The following is a 14,572-nucleotide window of genomic DNA, read 5'->3' as shown; positions in this document are numbered from 1 at the left end:
ATAGTGGCCCTTCACTGGTGTGTCACCAAACTGCCATACAGCATGGATTAATATGAATTGCAGACCCACATAATGACAAAAAAAACAAACCAATAAACAAATAATGGTTTGCTTAAAAATGACAAATGGTGTCCATCCATCTATCCATTTGCTACACCCGCTTAATCCTGCGTGTGAAAAGTCTATAAATAAATGTTTTCCTTTCATTTGCAGGATGGATTCCCTGTAAGCAGAAAGAAAAAAAGTTATTTGCAGGACACATTTTAGAAATTCTTTCAAGTATAGAGACAACTTGTGAATTGTGGTACGAGTGAAGTGAAGCACATTTAATGATTTTCAAAGAGAAAGAGAAGAAAGGGTGAGCATAATGCCTAATAGGTGCTCTAGTAATTTCTGAGTTTTCATAGCTTAATCCGTTCTGAAAAGCTCAGGAGAAGAAAGGCTGCAAATGGCCCTCAGTATTAATTTGATGTGACTTCTGTACAATAAGGGCTCTGGATCCCAGAAGCCCATTTTCAGCCTTACCTTCTTTCATCATCCTCAGCCTTTGGAACTTTTGCCTAAATGTTTCATGAAACTAAGGCAGTAAGCCTCTTTGGTATTCTGTCTTTACAACGCCTGGTTTAAGTCTATTATTTCACTGTGTTCAAGGCAGAGCAACACATACAAACATTGAAGCAGCTTCTCTATTGTGTGGAATTCAAATTCATTTGGAACAATTGGGAGAGAACTTGTATTAAAACACACATATTCTATGGCTCGTTTCCCCTCTTTCATTTGGTATTTTTACAAATGCAAATCATTGTTGGTTTCAAATAAATCTAATTTCTTGTTGTCCTTACTAATGTTTCCTCGGTTTGAAAACTTGAAAGTCAAATTATATCTATTTTACTTATATTTACCATAGATTTATACATATTATTTCTTTAGAAAACATATGTACAGCCAAACCTCACAAGGAAGCAGAGCCTCACTACTCGGATTTCATCCTGATGTTTTGCTAAGATAATTGTAATATTTTGCACTTTGGTAGACAACATATGGAGATCCTCCATAGTCTTATGTTCCCCATCTACCTGCAAACAAATCTTTCAACTCTGGTACATGTGCAATTCACAATCTTTGTATTTTGTTCATTCCTTGCAGAAAGACAAAGCAGGCAAAATATTTTGTTTGTCTTCAAAGACTCCTGCAGTGATGTACTTCGAGGAGGTACATACATAGGTACATACATATTTTGCTAACCCATCATGTAAAGAAACAAAAGCTGTACTGTTTTCTTTTGTTTACACAGAATATAGGGAAACCAACTAGGGACACACTGGGTGGGTCAGTGACCCTGGAGAAAACAGCTTGCATTAATATGGTCTAATCCAGTGTAATTAGTCAAATTACAGCACGCCAAACAGCTTGTGAGGGGCTGTCGGCTTTGGCAGGCATACAAGAGTCCCACTGGACAACAGAGAGCCCTCAAAGTCTCTGCAAAGCCACCTCAATGCACTTATACCCTTTTCAGTCTATTTTCCTTTTCTCTTCCATCTTTTTTCTCTGACAAAAATGGGAAGGGAGCTTTCAGTCATGCTACAATGTTTTTCACCTTCCCCTGTGTTGTCTTCCTTACCCCCAGGCTGCCAGCTTGGCTTCTTGCCTGCCTGCTAAGGTGGATCAAGATGATAGGAGGATTCATAACACAAGCTACAGAAAGTCAGAGTAATTATATCAGGGCTGCACTCCTCCTACGTGACTTTAAGTGAGAGTCAGATGCATGCTAACTAGTGCTGCTAAAAACCACAGACACGGCTAAGACACTTCCTCATGTGGTAGGATTAGCATTGGTAAAAAGATTTAAACTATATAATTACATGAGGATAAAGTACAAATTATCTAGTGCACTCAACAGCCAGATTATCATCGAGTGGAAGCCCTGCTATGCCCCAAGGGGTGAGCCTGGATGACAAAAGGCTCTAATTAGCATAAATTTACAAGCTCTCTCTTTCAGAGAAGATGATAAGAACCTGTTCCACCTTTCCTTTGGGCCTGAATGGCTTGTTGTGCTTTTGGCAATGACAGATAAGTCAGGGTAATTCCACTTTATGCCTCAAGATTCTGGCTGCATCTCGAAGGTGTCACCCATGATAATCCTCAAACAGCGTCCAGCAGAAAGGGGGCTGTGTGTTTTCTAGATGATATACTGCAAATGACAGAAAGAATTATATGAAGGAGGACGAATCTGTAACATATTATTAAGCAATTCCCTCTGAATAACAGGGATAAAAGGATAATGGATGAGGGTGTCATTACCTCGGTTCCAATGGAAGCGCCAATGTAAAGGTAGAGAGACGAGATTAATTGAAGACGAGTGAGGCGCTCATTGCTCATCAGGCCTTCTCATCTAACCACTTGCTCTTTCTGTCTCTCTCCTCCTTCGTCTGCCTCTCCATCCTAGTCTCATTCTTTCACTCCTTCTCAGTCTTACTCTGAACCCCTATTCCTCCCACACATGACCAAAAAAAAGGGAAAAAAAGAAAGAAAAGTGGGATTTAAAGTGATCAGCTTGGCAGTTTTAGCAGCAGCCAGAGGAAGCTGGTGCCCAGGCCAGGAGATTTCAGTCATCTTAAGGCTGACAAGTCTCTGAAAGCATCCCATTAGGAAAATCTTTCTGAAAAGACCCAATACCAAATGACATCCCTTCTCTCAAGCTCCTTAGTGAAAGCATCCTCAAGCTATTTATCTGGAAGATGTGCTGACTATACTGTATGTTCATGCACGCTTGTGGATGTGGGTTGGTCATCACTTTACCATGCTCATATATAATTTCAAGGTAATAGTTAAGTTTTTCACTTTTGTAACTTGTACCATTTTGTCCTCCAAAAGAAGTATGAAATCAGCGTTTTCTTTTAAACACACAAGATACCTTATAGAACACCAAGAAGGCCCAAAATAAGTTTCTTTACATTGCTTACTAAATTCAGTCTTTTTATGATTTTCTTTAGGGAATTTCTTAAAATTTGACTGAACCATCCACCTGTACTCATTGAGGATTTTTTCTTTTTTGCATTTTGTGGACAATGTCACTGTAACCCAAAAAAAGGAACATTATTAACCATCGCTGAACAATTCATTCACCAGTAATGGCAACATTTTAGTCAAAGGTTTAATTGGACAAAATGATAAAGTCGTTGCATTTAATATCCAAAGGGTCAAATGTCACATTAACTGAAAATGTAAAAAAAAAAAAAAATACAACTATACCACTGAGGAATAGAGGAGAGATTTTGACCATGTTTTATATTTGTTTTCAAATTAAATTGGTGACACTCACCTTGAAACTGTGGTGATTGTACAAATCTTCTTTGATTTTTTTGTTGGAGATATAGCAGACATGTTTTAGAATTATATTGCAGCAATATGAATTATTGATTAAAAAAATATGTTGTTATAGATGGAAAAAATAACAATCGGTTGATAAAAAGGTTGAAGTGTAGCTGACGGGGATGCGGGAGAAATCTTCAGTAATCGCCATATATAAATTGGGGTGTTTTGGTTTTGTAGCTACGTGACACCTTAGCTGATGAGTACACACACGTCAACAGGTAACGCAGGCGAACTCTCTCTGTTGACATTCTGGAAAGAAACTAAACCTCTGAACGTCAAAACTTAACATCTGGGATGCAGAAAAGCTGTTTCTCAGTGATATGTCCAGGATTGCACCATCTGTTGTTAAAAGCTCTGTAATCCTCCCTCACTGTTACCACTCTGTCTGCAGTCTCTGTCTATCCATATAGTTAAAGCTGTGAAGAGAAGTGTTCGAGTTGTTCCACCATCCATGTTTCATTGAAAAAATGTATTGTCATGACATTCGTGCTGCATCTTCATCAGGGCTCTGAGCTCGTCCGTTTTATCAGCCAGTGATCTCACACCTCCCGTAATGATCAAGGGAAGAAATGGTTTAAACTTTTTCCTCCTTTCTTGCCATTTTGTTAATGCTCTGCATTTTCAATGTGTCCTCTTGAACTCATCTGGATTTGGGGGCTTATTCCAGGTATTACTTGAGTTTTTGAAAGTTCAGCCGTTCAGCCACTTCCACATGCAAACAACTTTACCGTTGCCATGGTTATGCATCCTAATGAATGTGAAAAAGTGCTGAAGTTCCTGGCAGATATCATTTCAGCATCCAGTCCAGCATAGAGACCATGTTTAAAAAAAAAAATAATAATTCTGTGTTTTCATTGAAACAAGCTCATCAGAAAATCTGAAGTAAATACAAAAAAAAAGACACAATATGTCCAGAGCTACTGCAGCAGGCTGCCACCAATGCAGGACCATTGTAGAACTTTTATTATTCTTTTCAATGTATTTTGCATTTATAGTTGTGAAAGGTAAAGTTATTTACACGTTTTATAATCGGCACCCTAAGAAAAGGCAACTGTGTATGAATACATCAGAAATTACAACAGTTTGCACTGCTATTGTATTGAAGATTGAATTATGATCCTGTTCCACTTGCATACCACATTTATATGCCACGTTTTTAGAAGTCAGTGAAATCATAAAGGATATCTTCTTCTAACCTCTCAGATGCCTTATGCGGGCATTGTGTGGCTTATGCTGGCCTTTCAATGCAGCCTCACATCAGAATATGTTACAGTTACATTAGTCCATCGCACAAAATGTTGTCTCACAATAGACGGTCAAAAACTGTAGAATGGCTATTCAATACGAAAACAAAGGAAAACTTACATGTGGCTTCCAGAATCATAACATATCAATATTTTGCAATGAATGAAACTGTCAGATGTGCTCAGAAATGGTAAAAGGACATTTTGAAGGCTCCAGAAATGTTACATGACTGTGTTTTCGTTTACAAATTTAAACATGCTCACAACTTTCATTAACTGATGTAAATGTGAAGCCGCACAACTATTACTTTTTTAGAAATGTTAAAAGTAGGAAGGGCTGATGGTGGACTTATACCAGGATGAGTCACAGACCAAGTTTTAGACTGCTCAATTATGGTGCAATGCAAAGCAAAAGGCTGTGAAAATGTTCCCATTTCACAATATCTGCAACATAATTGTAACACTACTATGTTTGGAACATTGACAAGCATATCTGTTATGTTTTTTTTTTTTTTTTTTTTTTTTTTTTTTTTTTTTTTTTTAGTGAGATGGGACGGAGACTTAATAGCAACACTGTATGGAACCACAAGTCTAAAAAAAAAATCTATTTCACTGCATTTCTTGGGGCTTTATACTGTATTTTAACATGGAGTTTTACTCCTTAATAAGAGATTGCCTACTATGAAGACGACTCCTCCCACCTTTCCTACCATGGCAATGTTGACGACAGCACTGCAGGGCTTGCTAATGTGCGTGAAATTCTATCTCTGACATAAATGTTATTGACAAACCTGGCTGGACATTTGGGGCAGTGATCTGCCAGCATATTTAATGCATATTCATCTCCTTTATCCCACTGGTCTTGCCAGAGCTCTCGAGCTGTGTCATCTTGCCACACTCCAGCTACCACCCAAATGTATAGTGACACTGATTATGCAAATCTGTATCTTGTTTTCCCCCAATACCTGCATTAGGAACCTGCTACATTATTGGAACTGAGATACGGGCCTCTCAGTGAGAAACCATGGGGAAATCTGAGGAAATCTTAGACGTTTTTTTTATTTCTACACTTCACAACAGTTGTCACATTAAGTGAGATTCAGATGAGAAACATGCTTTGATGTTCAGGCATACATTAGAAATGTTTGCAGGGTGTTAAAGGGATTAAAGTTAAAATAAAAGTGTGGATTTTGGCACGTCTTGGTCATACAGTTCAGATTTCTTACTGCATGGCTTTTTAAAGTTAAATGTGCTAGTATTAGTTTGATTTCACAGTGTGTGTGGGTTCACCTGAGTTGTTTGCAGTAAGTTGAACATGAGCACTGTGTCCCACTTTGTTTCTTAAATGGACAAGTTGCGCAAATTGCAGTTATAAGTTCACTGCAGAGTTTTACTCAGAGTAATAGAAAAATTGCTTTTGGATGTTTTGAGTATCTTTTTTTATTTATATGGGTACATTAAATTCTATTTAAATATATCAAATGCAATTGTTTTGCTTAAGGACAAATCTAAAGTTTGTTTTTTTTTGTAGCATTTAGACACATATTCCAAACATGCACATTAATAATTACTGCTAGATACAAGAAAAGGTAAGCCTTAGAAATATTTTCTATGCTAAACTTTTAGACCGTGTTAGACCCTCATGCCTCTCAAGAGAAACACTTTTTGCATTGCAATTTGCCATGTTGGCTTCAGCTGAAAAAGCCTTTCCACTTAGCTCGGAGTTGTTCTCTGCTCTCCCTGTTAACTGGGTTTAACGCTTTCTCCATGGGTTCCCCGACTGCTCAACCTCTTCACAGATTTGGCCCATATTGCCTGGGGTCAGCCATTGAATACAGTATATGCAGTGTGTGCTGATCTTCCAAATTGCCATGTGTGAAATCCACCCCACTTGCTCCTGGGGGAGAAGTCATATCACTCAAAATGAAACAGTCTCCAGTATCCTCCCCTTATTCTTTCACTTCAATATTCCTTATAGTCGCCTGGGACCATGCAGTTGTGAGGCTTTATAGTGGAAGCCTATTAGACAAATCTGAGAAGAATGCAGCAGAGGTGCTGTGATACCAGGTTGTCAGTGTGCTCCACACTCTCATATAAATATATCAGTCATGCTGGCTTGGAGGTCTCACTGAATTATATTGCTTTTCTTATTTCGGTATAAATGCAGAGGAGGGGGATTTTATTGTTCCATTTCGCTAAAAATTGCATCGGGTTTTAGAGGGAATGCTTCGTTAGATTTATTAATAACATCTGTCATTTTGTCTCAGTCAATATGGTGGTAAAGCTATTCGGAAGTCAAATATGATTAGAATCCATTTCCACGCATGAAGTGGCATCCTATGGCTTATAAGCATGATGTGCTCCACTTGAGCATCTGCACATTATTATATATGAGTTTCAGCCTAAACACCAGTGTCACCTGTGCCTCTCCTCATCTCATCTGTCACAATATTTTCCCTCTTTTTTTTTCTTTTTTTTTCCTATAATGTGCTTCAGGCGCAGTGCAGCCAACCCTCTGTCAAATCAAGGAAAGAAGAAAAGAGGAATAACACAGTGATGTTAAATTGCATTATGGCTATTATACTGGAGAGGTGTATCTCCCTGCAGCTGGCAGAGTAGAGCAGCGCATGCGCCTGTGGCTCCTAATGAGCCTGCATTGAGGGACCTGTGTGGAAACAAAAGGCTGTGCTTGTCGGCCATACCAGACCCCTTCACCCACCCTCTCACTGCTCCCCCAGCACTGAGCGTGACAGACCAAGAGCAGAGCGCCGGTCCCTTCCTGGTGGCGTGATTAGATTGGGGCCGAAGTCTCCAGCTGGCAGGCCTGTCTGTGACTGGAGGCGGCCGTCCCCAGCGCTTGTCACTAGCTGACACCTCTGACAGGCAGGGGACAGCTTCAGCAGACAGGTTCATTAAATGGCATTTTTTTACAGCTGGGCCTCCAAAAATGAGGGCTGGGCTTTGTCAAATCCCCAAGTCTACTGGGGCCCCAGCATGTTGGTTTAGACCAAAGCTTTGTTGTTATGACAAATTTTTTTGATCTGTGCAGTTTGAAATCAGCTTTTCTTTTCCCCTCTTTAGCTTCTCTTTTGTTGACAGCTAGCCCTTTGGCCTGTACTTTGTCATGGCAGCAAACTGTTAACTTTAGCTAGGTAACAAAAACAGCCAGTGCTAAAACTCTATATTGACAACCAATGTATTGCCACAATATTACAGCTGTTTTCAGATATTTTTCGAAAAAACCTGCAGAGCAGGGCTTTTTTGTCAAATCAACAGCATTGTTTAAATTTCCTGGAATGTTATTGTACTGAGTATTTTTATAGTGCCTGATGCAACAAATCAAGAGTTAAAGAGCTACTGTTCAATTGAAAAATCATAAATTCATACAGTTGTTACAGGCTACTAAAACTGACTAACTATTCAGAGTCTCTAGACATCAAACGGTTCATTACTCCCTTGGTGGAGTAAAGTGCTGTGGCCTTTGTACTATGCACATCTGTGTGCCTTGCTTTCCAACATTTGCATTTAGAGGTCTGTTTCCAGAACATCTGGCTGCAGATTGGGAGCAGGAAGAAAGCTTCCCTGCTGCATAGAGAGCTGCTGCTGGCCCTCTGTGCTCCTGCAGCTTCATAGCCATCCCTCCATCTCACTTCCCTTCCTCTCTATCCTTCCTCGACTCTGCATGCTGCCTCCTCAGGGCCATGCTGTCTCTATGACAACTGTTTGAGTAGGGGGTTGCAGAGGTGTCAAGCAGGGGCATTACTGGTAGAGGAGCACCAGAGCTGCTGTGCTGCACATCCAGCATCTCCACCTAATCCAATTTTAATTGAGCTCCAGAGATTTTGGATGTGGCACGGAGGTCGGGCATGAGCTATTCCACGGAGAAATTAAGGCAGCCCAGCTCGTACTGCACTCTTCCAGCCTGTCACTATTTTAAATGAGCATTAGCATCAGATCTAACCCAGCTCACCATCTCGCTGTGCTTCTCTTCCTCCCTGCTTACTCCCTCCTCAATCATAACCCCTCCCCCACACAGACACCCCCCGACTCTCACTGTGTATGGCCTCACTTCCTTACTGCCCTGTTATATCTTTATTATCTCACACTCTGTCTCTGAACTGTACCTATGTGTGATTATAACCTGGGGACTTGATGACGTTTCTCCGGGGCTCATTCTGTTGACAAAAATGTTCAGTGAGATGGAAGGAGGGGGGAAAGGTGTGAGGGCATCATTCTCACCTGTCAGAACAACTATCTTGATTTTCCGTGCGTGGACCTTTTGTTTTTCAACGGTACTGCATACTCTAATGATTCTTTGTCTGCCCTCTCCTGTTCGTTTTTTATTTATTGATTATTTATATGTCACTGATCCAGGGGCGTGTTTCTTTGAACACTTTGTTTTGTTCCTTTGTTTTAAACCGACATAAAAAAAGTGTGAGAGAGAAACTGTGGACAGCTTTGTGTTATTGAAACATGCCTTAAGATATGTTACAAAGTCTTATTCTTTGTTACAAGCTGAAGTAAGGAATGAATGGACTGGTATCAACACTGAACTCTTGAGTAACTTGATTATGTGAAGCACAGGTTTGAATTACATTATGGTGCTTTAGCCCAGTGACAACAGGGTGCAGATCTAGTTAAAATGAGCTTTTAGTGGCCCAAAAAGAAACATAAATTTAATTGAAAGTACTAGGTTTGAGTTCCAGTTGGGATTAATGAACTAGGGTATCATTCATTGTCTCACAAACTGACCATGAACTGGAGAGATTCCTAAAAAATAATAAAAGGTGCGACATCTTCCATTTTTTTTATTTTTTGTAATAATAAAACATTAAACAAATGCTGAGCCCAGTGGTATCTCTTCTGCAGCATTTTTCTCTGGTTTATTTTATTGTGCTATGCACTGATTCAGTATGAAAAATGGTTGATTCATGCATTTACCTTAAGTCTAAATAACATCACAGCCATGAAACATTTTACATCAGTTCTTTGTTTATAATTAATGTCATGTTTATTTCAGTCATAATGAATTATTGTAAGAAACAATGTTATTTTGTTGTATGCAACTTTAAAATGGAACATTTTGACATGGATAGCTGACATCAAAGCATGTAACATGGCAGAATCTTTGTATTTATACCGCTATAATGACCAGACGACACTTTCTCCTCTTCGTCTCACCTTCTAGGTCTTGGCATACACTGAGGGTTTACATGGGAAGTGGATGTTCAGTGAGATCCGGGCAGTCTTCTCCCGACGCTACCTCCTGCAGAACACTGCAATGGAGGTCTTTATGGCCAACAGAAGTAAGTAAAGTACCAATTAGAGCATTTGATATTGAAGATTTTTTTTTCTTTCTTTTATCACGAAGGCATGTGTTTCACTTTTTGCAGCATCTGTCATGTTCAACTTTCCTGACCAGGCCACAGTTAAGAAAGTGGTCTACAGTCTCCCTCGGGTAGGTGTGGGCACCAGCTATGGACTTCCTCAAGCCAGGTGGGTTAAAAGATCCCAAGTGGAATCAGCCAAAGCTTGATAAATTTCTGTAGCTGTTTTTGTAAATTGTATATGGCCTTTGTTACCTCCTCTGTGTTGTGGTGTGGTGCATCTGTTCAGCTAGGCCTGGAGCAGAGTTTATTTGAAGTCCCATTGCTGCAGTCATTGAAGTAGATGTGCACTGACCCTGACTGAACTGACCTAATTCTCTGACAGAAAACTCTATACAACCGGACTGCAGCCAGGCCAAAGACCACTGAGAGAAAAGACTCTCATAGTGCTAACAGGCCTTTTTATTTACTGCTGCAGAGCAAACAGTCTTTCATTGAGTGGATATTGAGAGCAAGCTCCCTCATTTAGGGACTCTCAATTAACACCTTGCTTCCAGATAATTTACAAGTTAGAAAACTGTGCAACTGTGAATGCTATTTTCTTTTGTTTACTCTGTGACTTTGTGTACGCTCTTCCTCTCAGTGTTAATTCTATAACTGATAAGAAAGACAAATAGCTGGTTATTTTAAGCTATGGAGATCATTATTTATAGCCTTGATTTAAGTAAGTTATTGCATTTGAGCATAGCTTCATACGTTGCTTTCGAATTTTTAAGATAATCACATTTGAAATATCTGTATATAACCCAGACTTTCTTTTTCTTGATTACCTTTTTACACGTTTTTTTTCAGGCGCATCTCCCTGGCAACCCCCCGGCAGCTTTTCAAATCCTCCAATATGACCCAGCGCTGGCAGAGAAGAGAAATCTCCAACTTTGAGTATCTCATGTTTCTCAACACCATAGCAGGTACAAATTTAATGCTGTACACTTATCTGATTTCCAAGTGGAAGTCTTTGTGTGAAACTTAGAAGTAGCTAAAGGTACGACGTGTCTTCTCTTCTTCAAAGCCATCGGTTAGATTAATACATTCGGATTTGTTTTCTTCCTTATCCAGGTAATATTTACCACCACTGAAAGTTTTAAGTTTCACCATGTGAATCTTCTCACAGTTAGAGTTTTGTAACTTTAAGGTCGTCTATCAGGATCAATAAACTTGATGTCAGTGCTGCTGGAAACATACTCTAAATGGCCTCAGGTATGTCATATTTGTTTAAGTATCCACAGAAGCCATAAGTAGTGCTCAGCATAGTAAACTTCACTGTTCATGGGAGTGTGCTGTTTGAAGCGGAGAGCAGGCACAGCACATTTTTCCAGATAATTAGTGCCTGGCTTTGTGAGAGGGTACATATGAGTGTCTGTGGAGTTGAAAGGTTCTGTTGTCAACTCTCTGATCTGAACTGCAACTAACAGGGAAGGCAAGAGCGAATGCACGCTACTCTGCTCAGAAAGGTGTCATCCACACTCTCGCTGCATATTCATGCATATTTATATTTAGCTTGTGTTCGAGTTCGATACATTATTGTCAGCTAATTAGATGTAAGGCAGACAGAAAAACATGCCCAAAATTCATTAAAAACCCTGGTAATGACCTGAGCTGCCAGGGATGTCAGAATAGTGTGGAGTGGGAGACAGGTGGGGGGTGAAGTGCTGAGAAGAGGCGCGAACAGAAAGTGGTCCTCTAATTAAACACTATTCCACTGTTATTAACATCCTGCCACCCAACTCAGGCCTCAGCAGTAGTCGGTCTAACCACAGCAACATCCGACTCATCCTCCACGCTCAGTCCGCTGTTTTCTCTTGAGTGTGTGCCATTAACCTGGATAATTATGCTCTCTAGCTTCCCCCAGACCCTGGCTACTCTGCAGAAGTCCTGTCACTGACTAGCTTGTCAGACACTTTGACTTGCTCAGCTAGATTTAGATTCTCATGCCAACATTCTGCAAAAACACACCTACTGTTTTGGTTTGGCTTGATAATGTTTTGTCAGTAAAAAAATTGTTAATATTGGAAACTTTGTGTGGATTCAACTATTACATTACATTAGGGCCAAAGTAGCATTATTAAGATTAAATTAACCGTTTGTGTTTCATTATATATTTGTCTATATTAGTCCCTTTGTAATGAAGCAATTGTAATGTGTGGCCCTGACTATCTCTTGGACCTAAAATTCAGCCTGACAGACTGTCTCAGATTAGTTAGATTTATATAATAAACTTTTGTGGTAAAGAATCGATGCATGAGTGGGAAATATTTATTTGAAAATATGTGATATACAGTATGTATATATATTTTTGTATTATATATTGAGTTAGAATATCATGGGATTTTCAAGTGTGACACTTTAGGATTACAATTCTGCCCTTTTAAAGAATAGCTTCTTTTTCATAGCAAATGTCACCTTTCAACAGATTAACATATTTCTTTAAGCCAGTGTATTTAGCCTAATTCATTAACAGCAGCAGAAATTAAAGCAAAAATATAAATATATACCGGTGTGTGTGTGTGTGTGTGTGTGTGTGTGTGTGTGTATATATATATATATATATATATATATATATATCTATCCATAGCAGCTACCAGACTTGGATTATAGCAGCTCCTTCCCTCCAACCATAAAGAAAAAATAGGGTACTATTGACTACATTGGACCTGCCCATAGTTTTTCCAATGGATTTACTATGACACTTTCTTCCATCTGAAAATCATATTTCCAGCCCCAGAACATTGAGAAAGTTCACATCCGGCAACCCAGTGGTTCAGACTTGCAATGACATCACAGGCTTTTAGAGTTATAAATCTATATTTCTATAATTACTTCCACTCCTAATTCCTGAGAGATATACATGTTCTCTGTAAACTTGGAGACTGGCCACTTGTGACTCCTACATATCTTAACAAACTTTACTCAGAAGGCTAGGTCATGTATACAGGAAATATTCTCACATTCTCCGCCGTTAGTGTATGTGTTTACGGGGCAGACTCTTTATGGAAGTATTGAAGGAGTCAGTCTGATGCAGTGCTCTGACATCAGGGCTTGTTGGAATCTTGATCTTCAAAAATAACCAAAGCCTCACTTGTATCTTGTATCTTGCCCTCCTGTCAACTCCTCTGTACCTTTGCAACCCTTCATCACTCACAGATTTCTGTCTGCTTGGTGTGTGTTTAGGGAGGACATACAATGACCTGAACCAGTACCCAGTCTTTCCATGGGTCCTCACCAACTATGACTCTGAGGAGCTGGACTTGACCCTGCCAGGAAACTTCAGAGATCTCTCAAAGGTACAGAGGCCCTGAATATTATGGTGAGAAGAGAGCAGCTGGATTTAATTGCTGGAGATTTGCTTATTTAGAGTTAGATCATAAAACAATATGGTATTTGCTGTCAAAAGAATCATGTGCAGGCTGAACTCATGAGGTGGAATGCAGAATGTGGATGTGCAGATTGTAACATCCTGAAATGTCCTTAGATACTCTATGTAAGTTAACTCCCTATTCATTTGGTCCCGATTGATTTAGTCTCTCAACACAATCCTTCTCAAAGTCAAGGAAGCTATTTGGTAGGGTGGGACCTTCCAAGTCACATCCTACTGAGGTGTGGAAAGACATCTTTCTTGCATTCACGGAATATAACAATCTTAACAAGTAAACAGAGACCAAAGCAACTGAACCACAATCAATTGCAGTCTAAAAAATATGACTGTCAAGACAAAGAACTGTCTTCCAAATGATCCTTGATTTCAGGACAGTCATTCAGTGAGGTTGATGATGTAGCAACTAAAAACATAGTAGTTAAATATCCTTTTTTGACTTTGAGAATCACCTTGTAAAGATTGCACCGTCTGCTTTGCAACTTTGATATCAATTTGTAGTTTTTGAATTAGCGAGACTTGTTTTTTTTCTTTACAAAAAAGTATTATCCAGGTTTCTCCAACTATTAATATGCATAATCTCAACCTTTCTGAACACTTGGCATCAGTGCTGTGAAGCCCCGAGGATGGCAATACATGTACAGACAGCAAGTTCACCTGTGACATGCTATCTTATTAGACATCAACAAAAGGTTGATCAAGAGGTTACAAGGACAATGCTGAAAAAAAGTGGAGGAAGCCTCATCCTGGGACATGCTGAATCAAGAAATGATTTTGTTTTCTTTTGTCGCACTAATTATTTGATTGTCACAATTGTGCTTGATATACAGCTATCCACAACCTTGCATGTTCCTGACAAAATGTCAGTATGTGACAAGTTGGGAGAGCAATCGAGCCCTTTTGGTTTGGACACAGTAGGCTTAAACATATCTATAGTTCACAGAAATATAAATGCTGGCATTTTGGACAAAATGGGGCTGATAAGTCACTGATTTCAACATGATAGCTTTTGACACACCATGCAACTCAACAGTCATTCTGTTAATCTAGAAAAGGCCAAGCTATTGGTTTGAATATTTCACTCTATGCCTTAAATATTTTTGACATTGCCTGAAATATCATAATATATTATACAAGTACACAATTTATTTTTAGAGTAGAATCTTCAATCTTATAGCCAAGGCACTGACTTGTGT

General features: G+C 39.3%; 1 protein-coding gene across 1 annotated transcript in view; it reads left to right on the top strand.

Moving 5' to 3' along the window:
• Positions 1 to 14,572, top strand: part of nbeab (neurobeachin b) — a 184,707-nt gene that overhangs the window by 137,373 nt on the left and 32,762 nt on the right. Inside the window, exons 41-44 of the mRNA XM_075473089.1 lie at positions 9,808 to 9,925; positions 10,013 to 10,115; positions 10,799 to 10,914; positions 13,175 to 13,287. Coding sequence (XP_075329204.1) covers positions 9,808 to 9,925; positions 10,013 to 10,115; positions 10,799 to 10,914; positions 13,175 to 13,287 — 450 coding nt within the window. The remainder of the gene's footprint in view (positions 1 to 9,807; positions 9,926 to 10,012; positions 10,116 to 10,798; positions 10,915 to 13,174; positions 13,288 to 14,572) is intronic.

Source organism: Odontesthes bonariensis, chromosome 9, assembly GCF_027942865.1.
Source record: "Odontesthes bonariensis isolate fOdoBon6 chromosome 9, fOdoBon6.hap1, whole genome shotgun sequence".
NCBI lineage: Eukaryota > Metazoa > Chordata > Actinopteri > Atheriniformes > Atherinopsidae > Odontesthes > Odontesthes bonariensis.
The sequence above is the reverse complement of the archived record's forward strand: the minus strand, read 5'-3'. Positions and strand labels throughout refer to the sequence as shown.